Source organism: Hyaena hyaena, unplaced genomic scaffold (genome assembly GCF_003009895.1).
Source record: "Hyaena hyaena isolate Hyena2069 unplaced genomic scaffold, ASM300989v1 scaffold_52, whole genome shotgun sequence".
Classification (NCBI taxonomy): domain Eukaryota; kingdom Metazoa; phylum Chordata; class Mammalia; order Carnivora; family Hyaenidae; genus Hyaena; species Hyaena hyaena.
This window is the reverse complement of record NW_024080684.1, coordinates 3,098,214-3,124,074: the sequence shown is the minus strand read 5'-3', so window position 1 is coordinate 3,124,074 and position 25,861 is coordinate 3,098,214. Positions and strand designations below refer to the sequence as shown.

At 41.0% G+C, this 25,861-nt stretch overlaps 1 protein-coding gene across 4 annotated transcripts in view; it reads left to right on the top strand.

The window, feature by feature from the left end:
• The window catches only part of UTRN (utrophin), a 576,845-nt gene that overhangs the window by 94,007 nt on the left and 456,977 nt on the right, over nt 1-25,861 (top strand). For 2 of the 4 annotated variants that reach the window (XM_039230879.1, XM_039230876.1), the window contains exon 1: nt 19,787-19,882. The exons of the other annotated variants lie outside the window; for them this stretch is intronic. In XM_039230879.1, coding sequence (XP_039086810.1) covers nt 19,795-19,882 — 88 coding nt within the window. In that variant the 5' untranslated portion in view covers nt 19,787-19,794. Of the gene's footprint in view, nt 1-19,786; nt 19,883-25,861 lie in introns of those variants that run through there. 4 annotated transcript variants of the gene reach the window in all.

Genomic DNA, 25,861 nt, shown 5'->3' with positions numbered 1-25,861 from the left:
GTTTATCACTGCTTGCAGCCATAATGACAGTCTAATTACAGCAAAAGAGCAAAAAAAAAAAAAAAAAAAAAAAAAAAAAAAAAAATAGACAAAGGGTGGTGGAGACAAAGTGGCTTTGGATGGGCAAGGCATCACATGTTTATAGATGATGGCGGAGTGGTTACTACTGAGGGGTCCAGGGCAGAGGGTGGTGGTGAGAGGGTTCTTATTGCACCCCCCAGGCTTTGTAAGGCCCCTCATGCAGAGTCACTAGTACTGCCTGAGGTTGAGTCACAGGAAAGTGGGAGATGTTTGGGGTTAAAAATCTAGGAGTTTGGTTAAGATCTGTAAACAGTGTGCTTTGACTCTTAGATAGTTTCTTTTCTTCCTTAACCTGCACAGTAGAATATGGGTTTACATTTTCCCTAAAGAAATTGAACTCTGCTTTGTGATCTGTCCCAAGAGAAGGGCAAGGTTCTGAGTTGACCCCAAGAAGATGAAGGCACATCAAGACTGGGAAATCCTAGAATTCCTGAAGGGTATACTGGCCCCAAATCAGAGGATGCTTTTATTGGGAGGATAGCATAGTTACAGCCTAGAATTTGATTACCTTCCGTGAGTCTACCGGTTGGCAGGTAACACCCAAACACATAGAACATGGGCATTTGCCTGCCTCATGTTGAAATGTGAGGGGCTGCCAGGAGTCCGATGTTTGAGGGAACCTTTCATTGTTAAAGCCAAATCCTATTAACAGACAAAAGAAAGTTAGGGGAGAGGAGGAAAATGATGTCATAAATATCCTCAGAGAGATGGGAAAATCATTGCATCTTTGAAATAAGATCAGAATGCTTTGAAAAATCAGTCAGAGATTAAGAAAGGAATCCTGCAGACTATAAGTATGATATCAGAAATTTAAAAAAAAAAACTGGAAAGAGATTGGAAGAGTGGATATAACAGAGGTAAGGTCTTACTTACCTTAACAAAAAATTTTGTAAATACTGTCTGACTTACACTCAGAAAATAGCAGTACAAGTGTACCGTTTTGAAGTGCGGAAATGAACGTCAGGACAAATAGATCACAGATGGAAGGTGGTAGCCCCTTCCTTGAAAGAAGGACTGAGGCAGGAATGCTGCATTTTGATATAGTCCTATTTGATTAAGAACAAACAATGTGTATTTATTACTTTGGTAAAAATTGAGAAGCATGTACTGATATATTTACTTTGGAAATCATTTCGCTGAAAAATTTTATTGGCAGTTAATCTGCACGAGATTACTTTTTTGGCAGTCACAGAGACCTCTGAATAATATGGTCGCCTCAGTTTTTTTCAGTAGTTGTCTTCTTCCAGGACCAGGTTCTTTAAGAAATTACCCACTGTGCATGTGAATTGTAAATGTCCCGGTTTTTTGCAACAAGCTTTGCCTCACATTCGCCACATACCTTCTGTATTGCTAGTGTTATGGGAATAGTTTCTGTGAGACGTTTCACACATTGTGGTTGTAACGAAATACAAATGTAAGGGACTAAAAATTCTGGGTAAGGGCTAAGAGCAAGAAAACCTTCAAGCCTCAATGGTCCCTTTCCAGCATTTCCTGACGTATGTACGTACGTGTGTGTGTGTGTGTGTGTGTGTGTGAGAGAGAGAGAGAGAGGGAGAGAGAGAGAGATAAGTGGCCTTCTTCTGCTCTTATCTCTCACTTGTAACCATGGATGACTTTGTGGCATTCGGGACCTTCATAGAACTTTTGAGCTGGAAGATGTCTTAAGGGACCATCTCCTCCATTTCTATTGCCTGGTAATGGAGGAAACTCCGTCAAGGAGGAAGACATGACTTTCCCAGGATTAAACAGTGATCCCAAACTCAGTACCTTTCTCCTGCTGCCCTGGGTTACCCGGGACCTCAAGAAAACTTTTTGCTCACTTTCCTTCAGACCCTCCTTCATTTGGTGGTTGATGGTTTTCTAGTGGATGTGTACCTGACAAGGAATGTGTTCACAGATTTCCAGGAAATGTTCTGGTGGGAATGGTGGGGTGTGTGCACTTCTAGAGATTTTAAGTTTTTATTAACTGTGTGAGGTTTAGGGGGTTTTGCTAATATTCCGGAAGAGATGTGACTCCTTGTGGCTTAAAGCAGGCAGACGTTGGGCTCCAAGTCCTAAGTGTCCATGTAAACAGGGAGAGGGGGAGGGGGAGGGGAAATGGGAGGAGGAAGAAGAGAGCAGGGGTGTGAGGACCATTTCTTTCCAGTTGTTTTCCTTTTGGTGGGAAAGAGTGAGAAAGTTACTGAATATAACTGGAGGTGCTGAACTGAACTGGCCAAAAACTGAATTTGTGTGAGAAAAAAGCTATAGTATTTCGTCTTCCAGGGCAATCCTCATAATGCAGCTGGGTCCCGCTGGCTGCCTCCGAGGATCGCAAAAGTTGGTTCTTATACCTTCTCTGAGCTTTTTCTGCTGACCCAGCCCCTGGATGTTGTTCACTGGCCTTTTAAGTCCATCCGGGCCTGGCTTCTCCTTTCTCTCCAGAGCTACTTTTGAAAATTGGTTTTGTGGATATTAATGGTTGGCTGATTAAAGGAACTCACAGCAGGTGTTAATGATTACTATGTTCCTCCTCCTGGTAGGTATGCGCATATATTCACATCTCTGGTTGGTAGCTTGTAACTATGGTAGAAAGGAGTGTAATATATTTTGTAACCCTGTCTGGTTCCTATCCTCAGTTTGCAAATTCCAGGGGCTTATTGATTCAAAGATGTGTCTTTCTGGAAAAAGAGGAGTTCCATCATTATCAAGAATATCCCAGGGGGTGCCTGGGTGGCTCAGGTGGTTATGCATCCACCTTTGGCCCAGGTCATGATCTCGTGGTTTATGGGTTTGAGCCCCACGTCATCGGGCTCTGTGCTGACAGCATGTTTGCCTCTCTCTCTCTGCCCCACCCCCTGCTCACACTCTGTCTCTCTCTCTCTCTCAAAAAATGAGTAAAAACATAAACATAGAATCTCAGAAAAGTATTCAATATCATTAAAGACATGGGAGCAACTTAAGTTTCCATCTACAGATAAATAAAGAGGATGTGATGTATGCACGCACGCGCGCGTGCACACACACACACACACACACACACGAATATTATTTAGCTATTGAAAAAAAAAGGAAATCCTGCAAAGAATTGCAACAATGTGTGAGAACCGTGAGGGCATTATGGTAAGTGAAATGAGTCAAAGATACCAAAGATCAAATGCTGTGTGATCTCACTTATATGTGGAATTAAAACAAACAAACAAACCCAAACTCACAGAGAACAGTTTGGTGCTGCCAGAGGCAGGAGGTAGGGCGTAGGCAAAATGGGTAGAAATGGTCAAAAAGTACAAGCTTCCAATTGTAAGATAAATAAAGCCCGAGGATTTAATATACAGTATGGTGACTGCAGTTAACTATACTGTATTGCATACTTGAAAGGTACGAGGAGGTGTTACTATACTAAGAGAATAGATCTTAAAAGTTCTCATCACAAGCAAAAAAGAAAACTATGTGGTGATGGGTGTTAACTAAACTTATTGTGGTCATCATTTGTAATATATACATATATCAGGTCATTATGTAATACATCTAAAACTAATATGATGTTATATGTTAATTACATCTCAAAAAGAGTCTGTCAAGGATATTTAATAGTTGATACCTATTATCTTTATTTTACACTACTATTAAATTTGTAAATGTCTCTTGAGAATTAAAAAAATTTTTTAATGCTTTATTTATTTTTGAGAGAGAGAGAGAGACATGTGTGAGCAGGGGAGGGTCAGAGAAAGAGGGAGACACAGAATCTGAAGGTAGGCTCCTGGCTCTGAGCTGTCAGCACAGAGTCTGACGCGGGGCTTGAACCCACGAACTGTGAGATCATGTCCTGAGCTGAAGACGGACGCTCAACCGACTGAGCCACTCAGGCACCCTTCTTGAGAATTTTTTTAAGTTTATTAATTTTTGAGAGAGCAAGAGCATGAGAGGGGGAGGATCAGACAGAGGGGGAGAGAGAGAATCCCAAACAGGCTTCGTGCTGTCAGCGCAGAGCCCAATGTGGGGCTCAATCCCACGAACCCATGACCTGAGCTAAAATCAGAATCGGATGCTCAGCTGACTGAGCCACCCAGGCTCTCCGAGAATTTCTTTTTTTATAGTTGTTTTGTACTGAAACTAATGAAATGAATATCTCTATATTTATTGTAAAAATAACTTCTCTAATAATTCTGTTTATTTTGAATTGTCTTTCAGAAATACTTTATATTTTTTCCCTAGTGAGTAAAAATATGTTCAATCCATTAAAAATAGAGTAGAAGTATTTTTTGGTTCATCAGATGTTTATATCTCATGATAATGATGTAGACTAAGGTTTTTATTTTTTACTTTTATCACCTTCCTACTTTTTCTTTTGACCCATAGACCCCTTTAGCAGTGTGGTGATTCATGACACATGTTTAAACATTTTTTTTAAGTTTATTTATTTTTGAGAGAGAGGGAGGCAGACTACAAGCAGGGGCAGGGGCAAAGAGAGAGGGAGACACAGAATCAGAAGCAGGCCCTTGGCTCTGGCTCTGAGCTGTCAGCACAAAGCCCGATGCAGGTCTGGAATCCTTGAACTGTGAGATCATGACTTGAGCCGAAGTCGGTCGCTTAACTGAGCCACCCAGGTGCTCCCAGATGCATGTTTTTAAATGCATAAAATAAAGCACATGGCATTAGAAAGGAAAGCCAATTATATTGAAGTTCACTTACAAGATCTACCTTGTAGGATCTACCTTGGTGACAGAGAGGCAGATTTTTGTTAGAGGTTCCAGGAAAAGCTGGTTTTTCTTCTTGTCCAAGTTCATGGACCCCTTGCATTGAAATAACCCCCAATGAAGCTGATGGTGTAAGACGAACATTTATATCCTTGGGGCTTTGGCAGTGACAACAGTGTGCCATGAAGAGTACTTTTACAGACAGCAACTGGAGATGGAAATAACTCTGTTGAGTACTCCATATGGCGGCCATTGTACGGCCATTGTACCGGCATGGTCATCACAACTGATAACAGTTCTGGTATCTAGCTTCTGGAATGTGTGGACTCGTAGAAGATACAGATATCAAACTGCAGAATGTACAAATAGTTGTTTTCTTGCTAGGGGATAAATGTCTTGAAGTGCTGTAACAGAGTATCAGGGGGGGCCAGATATGAGCACTAGTGGTGATGGAAGCCGTATTTAAGTTGACGCTCTGATGTTGGCTGAGGGCAGATCCTGTGTTTAGGCCCTAAGTAGGGCAGGGCTCAGCCCATAGAAAGCCTAGTTGAGGACAGATTGGGAATGAGGACAGTGACTGGGAAGGAGTGAATGAGGCTGCACCTTGAGGTTGACAAAATATTCAGTCTGTGTTTCGTTCAATAGTATTTTTAATTCTAGTTGAAGAGCATAGTTTACCTTTGGGCTTCATGGCATCTATTATTTAGTATATTATTATTAATGGTTAAATCTCTGAAAGCTTTAGAGATTAGTTGGGAATGTATAGGTTGAAAAATTGTACAGCTATGAGAAAAGCTCTCTTTCGAGAGCTAGACACCTACCATTTTTTATTGTGTCATTCCTAAACATTTTCCCTCACCCAGATTTGCTTCTGGCACAAATTTAAGGAAAACCCACGGAGAGCTGAGGAAGTGCTTTAGCTCCTTTGGATTCTGAGCAGTTTGAACAGTGGTATTTGTGGAAATGCATACCTTGCTGTTCTCGGGCAGATAAGTGCTGTCACACCTGTGGATTTTAAGGCCACAGGCTCGGAGGCCTGGCCAAGGCTCAGACGGAGTAGACCAGGATTGGGCTGTGCACAGTGGCAGGAATGCAACCATTCTGGTCTGGGCAGTTGGGAGGGACTCCTCTCCCCACGGTTCCCATACTGGTTGGCCCTGCTTTCCAGTTTGACTCCATCAAAGCATCTCCAGCGGCAGCAGGATACATATATTTTTGTGACTTCAGAAAACATGCATGGTTGGTTTATGAATCTTAACCACCTTTGAAGGACACGCCGAGCCAATGAGAAATGGAACTGACATCTGATTCTACACATGGAGGAGACAAAGGGTCACAGGCAGGTAATGAACACTCGCTTAGAATGTTATGGTTGTTTCCGTTTTTGTCCACTGGTTGTAGACAGGAAACCCAGGCATGACTCAGTGAGCCAAGAATTAGTGTGAAAATTACTGAGCAACAGATTCTAAATTATTTTGTCCTCTGGGTGACCTTGGAATTAAATTTTTTTTCTTTGAATATTCTGAAAGAAGTTAGTTACATGTAAAGAATCTTATTATGTCCGTCATTAACAGCATTTCGGAAATGGGATTTGCTCTGCTCACTGACGTTGTAGATCTTCATGACTAGGGCCACTGCCAGCCTCACAGCCTCATGCGGGGCCTGGCACTTGAAGCGTGTTTGTGAATGTGAATGAATTGGTGCCAGTGTCTAATGATACTCTGTGAAGATTATTCCATTGCCTTTCTGTGATGTAAGAAGATTTGCCCAGAAGTGTTTGCTCTATGACAGTCGTGAGGGGATAGAAATCCCCTTGCCTCACACGCTATAAATGGGTTAGTGAACTGTATCCAAGGTGCTACTCCAGATCTCCAGTACTGGGTAACAAATTGGTGTTGGTGGCATAAATTATGTCCATCCCTCTTTTGGTTTGTTCATTCACTCACTTTATTTTATATCTGCTGGTGCCAAGTCCCGTACAGACCACCAGGAAACAAAGACAAATGAGGCAAGATCCCTGCTTATGGGTCCTTGAACACAGCGATTCAGTGCAGTGCGGTAAGAGGTGTAAAAATGTCATACGAGGTGCTATGGGGTCACAGGTTAGGAGGGATTAACTCCTGGAGTCTTTGGTCTCCGTTGGAGGGTCAGGGAATGTTTTCCAGAAGAAGGACCAGTGAGGTGGCAGAGGGGAGTGTGGAAGAGAAAGATTCCAGGCGAAGAGAAAGTGTGTATAATGGCAAAGGCATGCCGGGTGAATCATGTGGTGAGGTGCTATTTCCATGTTGATAACGTGCCTCCTCTCTCACTGCCCATGGTACCATCCCTGGCCAGCTTTCAGCTCTGGGTACTGCCTCTTTGCAAGCTCCTTCCCCTGCCAGGAATACCTGTGCCCTGGCTCTTGGGTAGCTCCTTCTGCTCTTTCTGGGATTGGGCATTGGGTTCAGTTGCATCTCTTCCAAGTTGCCTGTCCTTCCAAGTTACCCATCTAAGTAGATTTCATCCTGTTATCTCCTACCACCTGTCGTGTTGCTTGCTTTAGCCCACTGGTCCCAATGCCAGTTGCTTCGTTTACTTTGTTGTTGATGGGTCCCCTGGACTGTGAGTTCCGTAAAGGAGAGGACTAAGATTTTCTTATTCACCACTGTTGTCCGTATTGCCTTGTGCAACGCCTGGCCTGTAGGGATGAAAGATCCTTGCATATGGGTAAATGAATGAATGAAGCACTTAAAAAATGTCACTTAAAAAATGAAGCACTCTTAATATACTTGCTATTCCAGTTTATTTATTGAATTTGAAGTAATTCTTAATTAGGCATTTAGGATCTCAGTTAAGAAGTTTATTCCAGACCTTTGAAAGGTAAAAGAAAGTAGTTATTTTTGATTCTTGGAGGGATGACCTAAAAAATCTAAGCATTTTTAATTTGAATATTTAGGGATGAGAGGAATTCTACTCAGATTTCTTAAGTTAAAAATAAAAGAGAAATTAATTTAAAGAAAATTGAATGAAGAGTGCTTTAAATGGACTCATTATGGTAATTTTATAAAATATACATTACACTATATTTTTATTTGTACTCAGTTTTCAGACATCTCATAATTTTGATGATTTATTCTTGTCTGTGCTGTGCCATTTTACTTTTATAATTAATGCCATTATTTAAGCCCTTTATCTCCTATAAATCAGTGACATTTTTCACACTGATAATGTTCTTTTTATTTAGCACAGTATCTGTGCAACAGATAATCTCCATCTATGGGCTCAATTTCATGCCATTTTCCTCTACTCCTTTTATCAGCTTTTATAATTCATAAAGTGGCTTCATCTCTACTACATCATATCCACACTTCTATTTTTCTTTTTCTTTAAAAAGATTTTTAATGTTTTATTTATTTTTGAGAGAGAGTGTCTCTGAGTTGTCAGCACAGAGCCTGACGTGGGGCTTGAACTCGTGAACCACAAGATCATGACCTGAGCTGAAGTTGAATGCTTAACTGAGTGAGCCACCCAGGTGCTCCCACACTCCTATTTTTCTTACATCACATTTGGCACATTTTCCGAAACATATTACCTGTGGATTATTTTTATCTTGTTGAAAACATTACACAACAAAATTTATTTTGTGTATTCTTTAGTAATGGCAGGTGGAAAATGCTATATGAAATGCCATGTTGAAAGAGAGGAAAATCTAAAGGCAGAATTGCTGTCCTCCAGATGAGAATCCGTTGTGTGTAGGTCTGTCAATACCAAGGAGTAGCCGGCAGACCTTCTAAGCCGGGAGATGGATGGTTGGCATCTCCTGATCTGTTCATAGTGATATCTCTTGCTCTCTGGGCTCCTGATTCCGACCTTTTGTTCTATTTTTGAGAAAAGGAGAAAAACAGAGTTGTATGTTATTCTGAAGGTAAGATTTTGGTTATCGTTATTTGTGAAGACAAGTTTTCAAATACCTGCTTGTTGGTTTCGTTCCTTCGTTTGGTAAATGCGTATTTCCCATCTACTGTATATACCAGGTCCTGTGCTAGTCACTAGGCATGAAAAAAATGTTTTAGTATGACCAACGTTTAAATTATTTTGGAGTAAACTGGGGAGAGGACTATGTGAAAGAAATTGTGTGTCAGCAGAGACATGTTTTGTGGTCTGTGTGGTATTTTTTTTTTTCTTTTACAAAATTGCTACCGGTGAGAAAATGATGAGGATATTGCACTTCTGACATCGCTGCTAATGTTGTGTTTCTGTGCTTGGCCTCTTGGTGCCGCAGAGGCAAATGGCGTTTAGAGAGTCTTAATTTCACTGGAACGCTGCACCTGTTGCTGGCTATTCTTGCACATGAAATCCAGAACCTAGAGTCACTTACTTTCATTTCCTTTTCCTCCCCCCCTCTTTCTGGTGTGGAGGGGGGTCAGGTTAGTAGCTCCTGTGAAGAGTCACCAACCTTCTTCCTTCAGGGTGTGATTTTAATGCCCTTGAGAGCTGAGGCATTGAGTCCTTTCTTCCTTCTGTTGCTGGGAGACTTACATGTGAGCGGCTGCGGGGTTCCGAGGCTAGCGTTTGTGCCAGGGTTTGGGACTAGGGTGGGGAAGCCCAGGCTTTCAGCAGCTGCAGCTGCTATCTGATACTTGGAACCTTACTGCTGTTGGGGAACATCCATTTCCTCTTGGTTTCATATGATTTTTGGCTACGACTCTGAGGAAGAGAGGAAGTATTGTATAGCATCATTTACTAACTTGGAAACCTCTGGGCTCCATGTTGTTTCAGGCACTGCCCTTGGATGTCGGCGAGCTGCTTTAGAAGGCTCACGATTGGTGGAAGGAAAAGGGCTGGGAGCCTGTTCTGAGGCTATGAAAGTCCAAAGCGAAGTGGTGTTTCACTCGGTGTCACTTGGAATTCAGTTACCTCATCTTTCAAAGCAGAGTTGAGATACTGATACAGCTTAACTTGTAGGGATTTTGCAGGCATCAGTGAAAATAGAGGTGAAGAAACTTTGAAGTTCAGAGGTCCCTAAAGCTGGTGAGTTTTACTGAGCAGGTTGCATACTGATGGTCCAGTAGGGACATCAGGGCCTCCAGTGCTCTACTGAATTGGCATCCTCCAGAAAGATATTTGAGTCCAACATTTCCAATTGAATATATTAATAAATTTTTTTAATGTTTATTCTTGAAAGAGAGAGAGAGACACAGACAGACAGACACAGAAAATGAGCCAGGGAGGGGCAGAGAGAGAGAGAGAGACAGAATCTGAAGCAGGCTCTAGGCTCTGAGCTGTCAGGAGAACCTGATGGAGGGCTTGAACTCAGGAACCATGAGATCATGACCTGAGCCGAAGCTGGATGCTTAACTGACCGAGCCACCCAGGCGCTCCTAACACATTTTTAAAAAAAGTTTATTTATTTTGAGAGAGAGAGAGCTCGTGTCTGTGCAACTGAGAAGGGAGGGATGGAGAGAGAATCCCAAGCAGGCCCCACGCTGTCAGTGCATAGCCCGATGTGGGGCTTGATCCCATCAACCCTGAGATCATAACCAGAGCCAAGATCAAGAGTTATAAGTTCAACCAACTGAGCCCTCCAGGCGCCCCCCAGCATTTCCAATTTAAAACCAAGTTTGTTACGTTTGCTTTATTTATACTTTTGTAGATAGACAGATTTATTTGTGGACACTCCCCAAGGGGAGTTGTTCTTTGGAGAGTGGCGCTGCTTGTGGAATGGTACGACAGTGATCCCGGCTGCAAAGTTGGGCGTGGCCTGTGCACCATCAGGGACTGCCCTGGGGTAGAGGGCCTGACTGTTTTTGCCTTATTTCTGGATCACTGTTTTCTCTTTTGTACCTTCTGGAATTGTTTCCACGTTCCACCCTCCAATCTTCCTCCCTGTTCTTTGTGACTTCTTAGAATACTTTAACAATAGGCTGCTTGTGCATTTCTTGCCTTCTGTAGCATTCACTCCCAGCTTGTTTGCTCAGCCTCTGCCCTCTCCTTTCCCTTTTTACAGGCTCCAGCCTGTCTAGGGGCTTCAGCCTGATGCCCGCAGTGATAGCAGGTGCCACAGCACTCCCTTCCTTGGTACTTAGTGTTGCCTGGGAACTGGTTTTCAGTGCGCTGCATGGAACAGAGCAGGCGCTCAGTAAACCAGACAGCTTGCTGACTGGCCTTGGGCCCTGGGACCTTGTTGTTGAGTCCCATGGCTCATAAATTCTTGAGTGATAACCAGTACTTGCTTGTTCTGTTCCTCATCTAATTACCTCTTGGAAGCTATGATCTCAGCAGTCCTGGACCTGATTGAAAATATTCCTGGTCAGTTCCTTGGCATTGTTTCTGCCTTGTTATTTTCTGGATCCTTCCTTCATGTTCTCCCCACTCTTTACCCTAAGTTGTCACCAGTAGATGCTTATGCCTCACTCACAAGTTGAGAGGTATGACCCATGGGAGTTTGGGTGGGCGTGTCCATAATTAGACAGGACGATCTTTGTGTGGTATCAGCTGCAGGCAGAGTTTACAGATGACTCACACATGTTAATACCCATATCTTCTGAGGGACCAACATCCTCAGATTTGCATAAGAACTCCAAAAAGAAGACACTGGATTGAGATCGTCACTGCAAGTGACCGAAGGACAAAGTGTTATGAGCCACATGTCTGGATGCGTAGACTGGTGTGCACTATGGGTGTGACTCAGGCTACTTTTTTCCCACTAAATGTTTTTACTGCCAGCAATAAAGGATAGTCCCCATGCTTCTCTTCATCATACCTTCTCATGAAGTATGATGGTTCTAGAACCCTCTGGACAGTGGAGATATTTTCCTCAAAATGCCAGCAGATGCACTTCAAGAAAAGTCACTTGCTGATCTTTGCTCTACAGCCTAGCAGGTTGCCAGTTCTTTTGCTTCTACTTTTAAAAATGGGTCCACCTTTATATTTCTGCCCTTCTCACCTGGCCACAGCTCTCTAGTCTCCTGGGGAGTCCCTTTATGCAGTTTTGGGGTCTTCCCCCGAGCTGCAGTTTCTCATTTCACCCCTGACATAGACCTTGCTGCGTCAGGTGGCCTGCCGTGTGCGCTGTGCTCTCTGGATGCAAGAGCCGACCTGGGTTCCTCTCACTGTCCTGGTCCACTGTTAACTTCGTTCTCGTTTTTTTTTTAAGTTTCATTTATTTAAGTAATCTCTATATCCAACTTGGGGCTCGAACTCATGACCCCAAGATTATAAGGGTTACGTGCTCTTTCGGCTGAGCCAGCCAGGCACACACTCACTGTTACCGTTTGCTCTGATGTCTTCCACATCAGCTCATCTCACTTCTTTCAGCAAATGTTCTTTTCTTAAGTCCTTGCAATGTGCCAGTCGTCACTGTGCTATCAGTGATGGCAACACAAAGCTACATGAGAAATGGAAGCATTTCTTTTTCACCCGATATTTGAAAACAGTACATGTGAAACATTCGGAAAACTCACTTCCATTTTCTTCCTTTTTGAAACAATATTTTGAAATTCCTCTTTCCTTTCAAAGCATTTGTGGTGTTTTCTTCTCCTTATTAAATAACTGTTCCTGCTCCTTAAAGAACCCGGCTAGTGACCTTCCTTTCTTCTGCAAGAGTGGATTGTTTGCTGCTGGAGTCGCCATCCCAGCGATCCCTGCCTTAAGCAGCCAGTACTGCAGGGTTCCTTCTGCTGCCCTGGCAGCGTGGACGCAGCTTCTGCAGAGTCCTGGCAAAACTCTGTGGCCATGGAGGGCTGGCCTGTTCTAACACAGATTGCTGTCGGCTACTGCAGGCCTCTCCTCAGTTGATTCCAGGCAGTCATCATCTTGTTTGGAAGTAACACTGCTGGTGAGAAACCTTGCTACATGTGTGTACACACATACACACTCTCTCTCTCTCTCTCTCTCTCTCTCTCTCTCTCTCTCTCTCTCTGGTGTGAGAGTAGGGCCATCCCGGGAGGGAATCCCTCCTAGGTCCAGGTGTAGGGAGTGGATGTGTGCACCTACCCCCTTTCCCTACAACTCTCATTTTAAGGGATTTGGTGGTACTTGTTTTACCTCTTAATCTCACTACTTCTGTGCAGGATTCCTGAGGTAATTGTAAGAAAGTTTGTCATTTAATTCCGAAATACAACTTCTAGGAATTTTTCTTTTAATCCCTCATTCCAAGTAGCTATCGTTGACTATTTGCACACTAGAAAATGAAACTAATAATACTTAATATGATTTCTTTCCTCCTTCGCTGGCATCTTCTTAAAGCCTGCATCTGAGGTCAGCCTCTGCGTGATTGGGGATAAATTCGAAGCTCTTCAACGGGGGGCATTTTGGTTTAACTCACCCTAATGCAATTTTGTTGATTATAATGTCATTCTGTTCCATTAATATACTAATATGGAAACAAAGGCATGATTTCAGATTTTATTTATATCTTCATGCTTTGGAAAAACAATCCCATGAGAAATCACTCAGCCCATTAAATACCATCCTTGATGTTACTTTTTTGGTTTGCTTATTTTTATAAAAGTTTTTCTGGCTTTTGCTCTTTGTAATAGTTTTAACCATACCAACAGTAGTGTTGTATTTTTAGGTATATTATTAAAATCATGTGAAAATCCTTTTCATGTCAACATGTGGGATTTTGTTAGTAATCTTTAATGTGATTAAGAGGTAAGGTAGATTTTCCTAGCTAGAGAAAAAATGAGTTAAAAGGTCCACATTTAGAGGTTGTATTCTAAACCGTAATTACTCTGATAAAAATATGGAAGGGCTTGAATTAGATTGTGGGAATCTTAAGGGACAGAGACTATACCTTTTTTGTCTTGCTGTGTAGATGATCAGCATGGCTGGGAGTTGGCTCAGATGGTGGAGACCTTTGTAAACCTCATGAAGATGAGTGGACTTCAAATTCCCCCTTTTTCTGGCATGGGAAATCTTTAAGGATTATGAGGTTAGGGAGTTGTAGATGTTTGAGAACGGTCACTCGGGGGATCTGTGGGAATGTGAGTTGGAGTGAAGAGAGCCTAGGGGCAGAGGTGACATTGCAGGTGGCTTTACCAGGAGAGTAGATGGGGATGTGGTTGACGTGGGCGGGAGACGAATGAGGCCGTCGGATTTCACAGGTAGTTCCACAGTTCCTCCTCTGCAGTTAGAGTAGTTCAAAAGAACTCTGGAAACCAAAGTGTACCTTCTTGTAATTCATTTGACAGTAAACCTGAGCTTGACCTTGAACTCATTTGGTGGTTAAAATCTGACTTGAACTGCTAGGATGCTTTACCTATCCCGCCTACCATTCATGACACATACGCATTTGTTGCAGAACTATTAATGTGTTTGATTAGGGGAAATGGCCCTGAATCTTGCTGGTTTTTTGTTTTTTTGTTTTTTTTTTGTTATTGTTTTAATGTAATATATGTCCTATGTGCTCTATTAACTTTGCTCAAATGGGAAAAGTTCTGATTTGGCAAACATCTGGTTCAAGGTTTTTGGACAAGGTATTGTGAAGGTCTTTTTGACTTGTGTTTACACAGTAAGATTGATAAGGCTCACAGCTGAAATATGAGGAGAATTGTGGACGAAAAGAACATTCCTAGCCTGGAAGACTCCGTGGTTAATGATGACACCTCCTCATTAGCATGAAAAGAAACAGAGCTTTTGGAGGGATCACGAATGTTCATTAGATAGTGCATGATTTATTGAAAAGGACACATCCTGGATTTTTGAAGTGTTGCTTGCGTGCAGGATCTTGGACTGAACCACAAATCAGAAAAAGAGGACAAGTGGAGACATTTGGATATGTTCTGTAGGGGTAGTTATGTAGAGTAGTATTGCATCTGTGCTAATTCTCTGGTTTTGACATTCGTATTCTGGTTGTGTAATACGGTGACGATGTTTGGGGAAGCTAGGTGAGGAGTAGGAGAACTCTGGGTGACTCTTTTTATACCTTTTTTGGGAAATCTAAATTTGTTTCAAATTTTAAAATGTGAGAAAAAAGTTACTTGTCATACCAGGAAGTGGCAGCATCCATGCTGCTTTTAAAAAATATCTATTAGCTAGAGTGTGATTTCTTGCAGATTTGAAGTCTAAGACAGCAAGTCCAGTACAATTTCAAAGTCAGGTCTCCTCTCTCATCAATTAGTTTAAAAACTGAGCTTGTTTTTATCCTAAGAAGATTAACTTAGCATTAAAAAATGTTTATTTATTTATTTATTTTGAGAGAGAGAGAGAGAGAGAGAGAGAGAGCGCGCTAGTAAGCAGGGGAGGGGCAGAGAGAGAGGAGGGAGAGAATCCCAAGCAGGCTGTGCACTGTTAGCACAGAGACTGACACGGGACTCAAGCTCATGAAATTGCGAGATCATGAGCCTAAACCAAGAGTCAGACACTTAACTGACTAAGCCACCCAGGCGCCTCTAACCTAGCATTTTTTGATCTGAGAAAAATGTTTGATTCTAGTCTAAGTGCATGTAGAAGAGTTACAAAATGAAGCCAGTAGTGTCTAGAGAGTTCGTGGGAAGTGCCGTAACTCCAGTGTTCCCTTACCCTTGCCCTCTCTGGTGGTGGATGGAGGGTGTGATTTGTTTCTAGCTTTTATCTGCATCTCTACAGGGTTAGATGTGGGTTCATTAGTTAGGAATGACCATTATAATGAGATGTTCAAAGCCAAGAGGGTTTGCAGATAACAGAAAGGGTGAAAAAAAGTGTGCCTTTAACAGCCAGAGTCTGTCTGCTCACTTAGGCCTGAGCTGAGTCTCCCCTCCCCTGCCTGTGCTTCACTCTCTGGCTTCAACACCACCCCCTGTAATTTCAGCTGATACGTTCTGTGTTTCTCTCTCCAGTCCAATCCCTTCTCTCCTTTTTGGTGAGAGTAGACCTAGGCCGGCAGCCAGTTGCTGCTGAGCTATAAAAGACCTAGTGGTATGTACAAAATTTGATTACTGCTGTCAACACCAGATTGAATAAGAAAGTGCATACCCTAGACAGATACTTGCAGCATAAATGGTCTATTGATTTCACAAGAACTAGAAATGAGGTCACCGTGTAATCTAGCAGAAAGGGTCTGTGGATGGAGTGGGTTCTGACATTACAGAACAGTTTTAAAAAGTGCCTCCCATTAGATCCTTTTAGAAGAACTTTCAGATAACTTTGATAAGCTGATTGTTGCTTCTGATTTTCTTTACCATCAAGTATTTACTGAAACTCTGATAAAGCCTTTTCGCTTGTGTTTGATCAATGGTTTGCTGTTCTTGCATCGAACATACTTTAGAAGTTGTATTGGTTGATACAGACTATATTTGCCCCTGAGCTTTGATGACAGTTCCACTTAGCTTAATATGAATGTTGTAGAAATTTCCCACAATGGAAAGTTCTATTTGACATAGGAAAGTTCAGCGGTCACTTTCATAGTTAGCTGCATGCCAAGAAATAACTAGAACAATGGATTACATAGTGCAACCTTGGGACATGGAAAATTTCTTAGAAGAGGGATGAATCATATTATTAATAACATGTTGCAAGGCTTGAGGCCTTATATTGGAAAATAAAGAAAAATTTGTTATTTTTTAAAGCTTATGTCATTTTTATATTTTCTTTGTCATGTTTCATGTAGGTTTTATTCTGTTTCTGTTTCTTTTTTTTTTTTTAGGGATTAAGAAAATTAAAATCCTAAAATAGGATGTTTTAGGAAAGAGACAATATTGTAACATGAATTTGTTCAAGCACCATCGTCTGAATAAAACTGTAATTCCTTTGAGTTAGACTGCATTAGATTAGATAATCCCTTTGAATTAGAATAATTACTGTTCTCCCCATATCACATTTCTTTTTTACTTGAAGTATAGGTGACACAGTGTTACACTAGTTTCAGGTGTACAACATAGTGATTTGACAATTGTGTACTTTCCACGGTGCTCACTGTGGTAAGTATAGGTACCATCGGTCACCATACAAAGGTATTAGACTATTATATATACGTTGTGCTGTACTTTTCATTTCTGTGACTTGTTTATTTTATAAAATGGGAACTTTACCTCTTAATCCCCATCACCTATTTTGCCCATCACCCCACCCCTCCCACCTGGCAATCACAAGTTTATTCTTTGCATTTATGAATCTGTACCTGTTTGTTTGTTTTGTTTTTAGACTCCACATATCAATGAAATCATATGAGATTTATCTTTCTATGTCTGATTTATTTCACTTAGCACAATACTCTCTAGGATAACAACATGTCTGTTGTTGTGAATGGCAAGATTTCATTCTTTTTTATGACTAATATTTTACACACACACACACACACACACACACACACACACACACACTGCTATATACCACAGCTTCTTTATCCCTTCATTTATCAAGGGACCCTTAGATTGCTTCCATATTTGGCTATTGTAAATACTGTTGTGATAAGCATAGAGGGCGTACATATCTTTTCATCCAATATCACATTTCTAAGAGGGAAGGGGAAAATATTGCTAGTGTCTATATCTTGACTTCTCCCTCTTGGCTACCTTCAAAATTTGTGAGAGTCTCAATCTTAAATCACATCTGGTCTAAAATCTCTTCCTGTAAATAATTATGGCTATTCAAAAGGCTGCTTTAGTTGAACCTCTTTGTATTGAAGAAGAAGACACATATAGAAAGACAGAATGGGGGGAGAAAAAGACAGAAGGAAAGAAATGATTTGTGAATGATTGAAATATCATATTTACATTGAGAATTTCATCTTCTCTTAAGTTTTCTTAAGCAGCCCTTTAGTAGAGAAAGAAGGGTCAACCGCTTTAGCAGTGTCTTACTGGAGATCTAATTCAAAAATCAGTAGTTATTTAGCTGGTATGAACCTGTATAGCTATACCAATTAAACACTTCTGAAATTTTTTCATGTCTTTTGGAAACTAGCTACTCTTAAAGCTGGACACCTTTAAGATCTTGTTTCAGCTCAGTAGTCACTATCCATTTTGATTAAATGGTCCCCATGCCTTACTGGTTGTTCTGTATTTTGAGTCTTGAGCCCAGTCTACAAGAATGGAGACATTTTTGGGATACTGATAAAATTAGGCTTTGCTAACCACCTGGGAAATGCATGTTAAATCACAATGAGATGTTCATATCCACTAAGATAATAAGAAGACATAATGAGACATGTTAGTGAATATGTGGATAAATTGTAACCCTCTTACCCTGCTGATGGGAATGTAAGATGGTGTGGCCACTTGTGAAAACTATCTGAGAGTTCTTCCAGAGGTTAACCATAGAGTTGCTATATAACCCAGCAGTCCTATAGAGAGATGAAAACATATGTGAACATAAAAACGTGTTCCTGAATCCTCATAGCGGCATTATCCATATTAGCCTAAGATTAAAATAACCTAAATGTCCATCAGCTGATGAGTGAATAAATAAAATGTGGGGTACTTATGCAATGGAATATTATTCAATTGTAAAAAGAAGTGAAGTGCTGGGTTTGGAAACATTATATTAAGTCAAAAAAGCTTGTAACAAAAGACTACCTATTCCAAAGTTTTATTTATATAAGATGCCTGGGAAAAGCAAACCTATAGAGACCTGAAAGTAGGTTTTCATAGTTACCTAGGGCTGGTGGGTAGGGGAGAAAATGTAGAGAGACTGCTTTTTGGGGTGATGAAAGTGTCCTGAAATTGATTGTGGTGATGGATGCATAACTCTGTGAATATACTAATAATCCTTGAATTCTACACTTTAAATGGCTTCATTACATACTATGTGAATTATATATCAATAGAAGCTCTTACAAAAAAGAATTGGGCTTCGGGGCGCCTGGGTGGCTTAGTCAGTTAAGCGTCCGACTTTCGCTTAGGTCATGATCTCGCGGTTTGTGGGTTCGAGCCCCGCGTCGGGCTCTGTGCTGACTGCCAGCTCAGAGCCTGGAGCCTGTTTCAGAGTCTGTTTCTCCCTCTCTCTCTGGCCCTCCCCTGCTCACGCTGTCTCTCTCTCTCTCCTAGAAATAAAAAAAAAAAAAAAAAAAAAAGAATTGGGCTTGACTCTGTGATGTAATCCATACCACTGTGCTTTTTGCTGTCTCCTCACAACAATTTGAGGAAATAGGTGGGGGCACTACTCCCATTTTACAGATTTGAAGATTGTATTAGAGAGTATTTTGCCAGAGTCACACAGCCTGTAGTCTAGGAAACACCCAGAGATTGGAGCAAGTCCTGGCAAGTTTCTTTTTATCATATCTCAGCCAGTAGCACGAAGAGAGATGGATTTTAATTGAAGCTCGTGTGTATCCTGATAAGGTAGATATTCTATGAAATATGAAAATCTTGCTTATAAGTACAAAGTTTCTGTTGCGAAGCAGGAGAGACACAGTAGGAAAAAAACAGAGTAAGGTACTCTGGGTAATGATTTTCCTGGCTTGTCATATGTGTGTGGATAACATGTGCACAGCAAGAGAGCACATACACAAAATAGTATAGGCTGGAAAATATGAGTCAAATGTTTTACTTCTTATTTTATAATTCTGTGTGGGTAAGCTTCTTTTTTTTTTCTGTCATAGTAATGTGTAAGAAATTAAGAAGATATCCTTTTGAATTTCATTTCTCCAAGGTATATATGCATATTGAAGTAAAATAACAAGTCCAGTTTATTCTTTGAAGTGTGGTTAATATGTAACCAAACTCTTCAGCCCAGTTGTTCACCGGGGCAAATGCCTCTATTTATATACGTAGTGGGTAGGGAGGTGGGTGGAGGTGTTCCTTACCAGCCAACACTGTCAAAACAGGAAGCAAAGTTATAATCTCTTTGTAGTACATTAGAAACATTCAAAGGCTCCAAGTTGTGACAATAAAAAAAAAAAAAAACAACAACACAACAACAACAACAATAATAAGAAACGGCCTAAGGAGTTTTCACTTGCTGCTAAATGTAACTTCCTGTCTGGTATTTAGAGGAGGGCTGGGTTAGGTTTAGTCAGATCCTCTCATGGGAAAAATAAAAGCCACCCCAAAACAGGACATCCCAGTGTGCAGTTCGCAGGCTGCTTTTGTGGTCCACTTCCTCTGCATCTTTTTCCTCGTCATTTAAGCAACTGTAGGTGATGAGCGGCCCGGCAGCCACCACGTTTCGGTGGAAAAAGTGCAGACTTGACTTGCCAGGAGCTCGCCAGGTCTGCAGGCAAGTAGCAGGTAAGTCTGTCGACTGGCATGACTCCCAGCCCGTGAAGTTTTGAAAAGGGGGTTTTGAACAAGGGCAGACACTTGTTAAGTAACAGAGCTGCTGAAGGCAGGGCAGGGCCTGGCTGGTGCTGGGAACACGCCGGTTTGTGCTTCCTGATGCCACATCTGTCTAGACTCCAAATAGTGGAGACCCACCCTGTCTGCTCTATCCTTCTTTTCAGAATGTGACAATTTACCATTTATTGGCTTCTTTGGAAAAAGCACTCCAAGGTCCATAAATTTGTTGTGACAGATGTGTTTCAGTTTGCCTCTTTGTGTTTTCAAAGTAGCTTATGATGTGTTGACTCTTTACTGTCATATAAAGTTTCCTCTGTGCCATTGAATAGTGACAGAGCTCATCCCATGGTGTTTTGATTTACTGTACTGGCTAAAAAGATACTTTTTTTTTTTACGTTTATTTATTTATTTGGGGGGGGGGCAAGCACGAGTGCATGAGTAGGGGAGAAGCAGAGAGAGAAAATCCCAAGTAGGCTCTGTGCTGACAGTGCAGAGAGGTCAGTGATGTGGGGCTTAAACCTATGAACCATGGTATCACGACCTGAGCTGAAATCCGGAGTCAGGGACTTAACTGACGGAGGCACCCAGGTGTTCTGATACTTTACTTTTTAAAATATGTAGTTCGGAACAGATGAGGACACGAATAGACATTTGTACTTTGTGGGGACTGTAAGTGAAGGGATTTTCGTTTCCATACAGTGTTGTCGAGATGAAACAACAGATGCAGAGCTTCACAATGGATGTGGTCGTGCACATTTCTCACTGGAATTTATTTCCAGAGAGATCTAGTTTTTCTGATTAGGTCAGATGTTTGTGTCTTACTTAATGTATGTATTTGTGTACTGGTCATATAAGCTTTCTGAGTGGAAAAAAAAAAAACATCAAAAAACAAAAAACAACCCAATATGCTGTTTGACCTCACGGATCATGCTTGAGTGTTGTCGCTGTGGGAAAAACTTTTAGGCTGGCTAGAATTTTTACACTGTGTGTTTCTCTCCTTTGGAATTACTCTTTACCTCTTGTTTTTTATCCTAATTCCATATGAATGAGATGGTAAATACTTGGAGGCATGTTCTCTGTGGAGTGGATCTAAACTAAAATGATCGGTGCAGCCCATATTTTCTTAGTCAATTTGGTTTCTTGGCCAAGTGTAATATTAGGAGATTTGTGGGCTATAATTCATTTCTTTGGCTATTTCCTTTCTCTCTTATTTAAAGAACAATATGCTCTCAACAGAAAATTAAAATCCTGCTCAAGGACCAGAATTAAAATACCATGTATAGGAAAGCATTGCAGCACTGTGGCCTTTCAAAGATCTTTTTGGACTCTGATTTAATCCTTTCGCTGGCGTTAATAGTTGCTACAGTCTGTTTGTGTGCATGTTACTGTCTTGCTATAAAGGGTCTCAAGTAACTATGGTGGTGAAATCAAAAGACATAATAGGAATACAAACAGATCTTTAAATAGTAAGGACATTTTAAAACAAGTAGACGGGAGCTTTAAATATGAATTCTGGCCCATTTACATAGCATTCTGCCCCACCTTCTGACCAGTCCAGAGGCTTTTGGAAAATACAAATCATTAAAAAAAAAATATTTCAGGGCATGTTCTTTTAATAAAAATAGGAAACCAATGTGCACATGATTTCAAATTTCACAAAGGCCTAGACTCACATTGGCTTTTGGTGAACTGAATATTTCCTTCTTTCTGCTGGGTAGATCTCTAGCGATCTTATTAGAAATAACGATAGAAAAAAATACATTTTTTTAATGGATGTTATATTTCATTGCAACACATGGCCTTTTCTGCCTTTCAGAGCATCTCCATAATAGATGGAACTTTGGGATGAATCCTTTATTTACAGATCTCAAGTAAGGTGAAATAAATGAAACCACAGTGTTTTACATTAAACTTTCGACAATACAGAGTTGATATGCAAATGACCGTTGCAGAATCTAAAGGGAATAGTGAAAACAAGCTATAAAATGGTGTGAATTTGAGATACATATTTGCTCAAAATTAGCCATTCAGTGTTATTTTTGAAATTGCCGACCCTTTGCTCTGTGTGGAACTCCAGTGTCTTTGGCTCCCAGCTACCCATTGAGATACAACAGGGAAAAACAGAGTAAGTTGAAATCCGAATCCCTATCTATCTATCTATCTATCTATCTGTCATCTATCTTTCTTTGATACAGAATCTTTTTATTTTAAAATATTAACCCTAGGGTGCCTGGGTGGCTCATTTAGTTGAGCATCCAACTCTTGGTTTCGGACCAGGTCATGATCTTATGGTTCATGAGTTCAAGACCCACATCAGGCTCTGCACTGGCAGCATAGAGCCTGCTTGGGATTCTCTCTCTTTCTCTCTCTCTTTCTGCCCCCCCCCATAAATAAACTTAAAAAAATATTAACCCTATACTTTTGTGAAATAATTCCTTTTTTTCCCTAATCTTGATGCCTGTGTACAAATGATGACCTGTTAAGAATAATCTAATTGAGGGAGACCAAAGTTAAAAAATTCTTGAAAATGGGGTGCCTGGGTGGCTGGGTTGGTTAAGTGTCTGGCTTTAGATCTCGGCTCAGGTCATGATCTTATGGATGACAGATTGAGCCTCGAGTCAGGCCAGCTTTGTGCCAAGTGTGGAGCCGGCTTGGGACTCTCTGTCTCCCTCTCTGCCCGTTCCCCACTCATGTTTTCTCTCCCTCCCTCCCCCCCCAATAAAATAAATAAACTTAAAAAAGTCTTGATAATGTGGAATAAGAAATTACTTGGTGCCATTCTAGGATTTGTAGGCACCACTAATGCACAGATGATTTATGTCTAGAAATTGCCCTGCTCAGGAAGCCACTGCTGGGAGGAAGCTTTTCTTGCTGTCCTTCCTGCTTGCTTGTTGGCTGAGAGGACTCCATGTCAGCCGTTTCCTTTTTAAATGGGTTAGTGAAAATATCCTCAACCTTGACTCCACGGTAGAATCATCAAAGTGTTGAAGCTTCACTGCCAGAGATTCTGATTTAAGCAGACTAACACCTTGACCTGGTAGCTTTTCGCAAAGTCTCTCAGTGATTCTGCTGTAGATTCAAGGTAGAGAAGCACAAAGGGCTGTAACTTGTTCCTGACTAGACTGAAAGCTCAGTAAAGAGAACCAGGACCCTGTCACCATTGTAGCCAGCACCTAACTGTGTGCCTGGCATTCAGGAAAGGCTAATGTCTGCTTGTGGGATGAATGAATCAATTCCTCTGAGCAACAGGAAGTCTGGAAGAAGGTTGGATCTCTTCGTTTCCGGTCAGTGTCAATGTAAGACCATATGTTATCTTAGACTGTGGCTCTTTTGAGTATCAGCTGTCATCTGGAAGAAACTCCTGGAAGAGATCATAGGGGAACAGGCACATTGAGCAGCCCTCTCAGAAGAGACAAGCCTCCTAGTTGGTGGCATCTTCATGAAGCAAGGCAGGTTGAGAACTTTGGAATAAGAATTTTATCAGGGGCTAGGGTGTACGTGTATGTGAGTGCAGAGGTGGGGCTGGTTGGGGACACTACCACGAGCTTCTCTGGAGGGAACTGTGTAAGGATTGGTTTGAGAGGAAGGAGTGTGCTTATCTTTGCCAGATATTATGGGCTTCCTGACCTATCAGCTGACTGTATCAGAATAAAGGAACATAGACTTTGGAGTAGTCAGAATGCAGTGAGGCTTGTCTGGGAAGATTTCTCAGGGCTTGTGAATTTTTAGCTGATCTTAACATTTACAAAGAAAATTCAGTGGTGATTAGGAGGGCCAGGTGGAATATAATTTGCAGAGGTGAGCGAGAAAACTTAAATTTGGAGAAGAAGGGTAGACAGAATGACTTGTTTGAAGCAAAACAATTTGGGGAGGAAATGAGATGTGTGATTTAAAATGACACTGAACTTCTGAGGTGGGTCTCCAAGCCAGTGGGATTTCCCAGGGGGTGTTTTAAAGCACCTTGTAAACTATGGTAACGTTCAAGGTAAATAAAGACTACGTTATGTAAAAATCTGATAGTGGGCTTTGCCTTCTTCCTAGAGTCTAGGAATAGGAAATCAAATATTACATTCATTATGGTACTTAAAATCTATTTAAGGGGTGCCTGGATGACTTAGTCAGTTGAATGTCCGACTCTTGGTTTCTGCTTAGGTCATGATCTCATGGTTATGAGATCGAACCCTGCATCAAGCATGAAGTCTGCTTGGGATTCTCTCTCTCTTCCTTTCTCTCTGCCTCTCCCCCACTCAAGCACATGCTCTCTGTCTCAAAAATATTTAAAAAGCATATATATATATATATATATATATGTATATCTATCTATATCTACATCTGTCTCTATCTATCATCTATCTATCAATAATCTATGTATGTATGTATGTATGTATGTATGTATCTATCTATCTATCTTTAAGCTCAACCTGTGCACCCTGTTATCCTTTTGGTTGTGTTTTTCCTTGACATTACTTGAAAGGTATGCTCATGACATGGATCCTGGATTCATTTTGTGTTACATTTGGGTTCTTTGACCCTAACTTAGGGAGCACCAGGTGCTTCCTATTCTAACCATTGGCAAAGTTGGGATTTTGTTGGAGGACCATTGAAAGGACTGGTAGGAGTGATTGATAGGATCTGGGTACAGTGACTCGCTTGGTCCTGCCCCAATATTTTGACCTTGATTTGAACAGTTCGGTGAACGGGCAACTCAAGTAGTTTTTTCCCACTGAACTAGAACTTTCATTGTTCTGCAGAGGAAGATGAGTCATAGCCTAGTTTTACCATTGTGTCAAAGTGAAATTTTAGTCTAGGACTAAAGGAACACAGGTCAAACTCTCTGTCTGAACCAGAGGATTGAAACTTGGGTTGTGAGCTGGGCAAAAATAAGTGTGTTTCCCTGTGAGGGTGGTTGTTGAGTTAGAGAGATATTTTATTGTAAGAAATTTGTGACCATAACCTCATTTTTAATAATGTATTTAAATATCTTTAAAAAATACCTTAAGTAATAAGCTTCCTTCTTAAAAAATCCAGTGTGTAATAAACATTATACAGAGTAGAAAATTATCATTCCTTCTCCCCTTCCAACCATTAATAGTTTTGTTTGTCTGGCCATACCTTTTCCTATGAATATACAAATGTGCAGCTTTGTATCTAGGTTTTCACAAGCATGATTTTTGTTTTTGAATCAAGTCAGAACCATCCTGTGGTGGTAGCATCCCATTAAAAAAATTATTAGGAATAATGACCTGTGTACATAGATCTTAGTTCATTTGAGTAATTGCTGGGGGCAGGTAAGTGTTTTCTGGTAAGTTGCTATCCATGAAGTGTAGAGAGATAAAAAGTAGTATATAAATGTTTGAAGTTGCCTTTTTTTTTTTTTTTTTGTGAAATTGAACTTCTCTGCATATGTTTAATGGCTCTTTGAAAAAATTCTTCAATAAATTGCCTTTTCATACATTGCCCCTTGCCTCTTTTTCTGTTGTCTGGATCTCTCGGATAGAGGTTTGAGTCTTTGGGTTTGGATTTTGTATTTTCTCTTTTTCTTTTGACTGGTGTGGCCGCTATCATCATCCTGGACTATGCCGAGGCTGGTGATTATTTAGGTAACCTCACTATTTTATTACATTTTTCTGTAGTCATAAATTACTCTCATAGGGATGGTAAGTCCCAGAGGTATTCATAGAATAACCATTTCCCATGCAATTTGTAGACCATGATACCCTTAATGGGCAGAGGCTGTGAAGTTAGACTTAGGGTTGAATCCCAGCCACCCTGCATCCTGGGTCCCAGTTTCCTTGCTTGCAAAATGGTAATAAAGGGACTGTTGTGCGTTTTTAAAGACTCATACATAAAGTGTGTATGTAAAATCTCTTGCACATTCCTTGGCAAATTGCAGGAAGGATTGTAGTAAATGGCGGCTGTATTTGTTAGTAG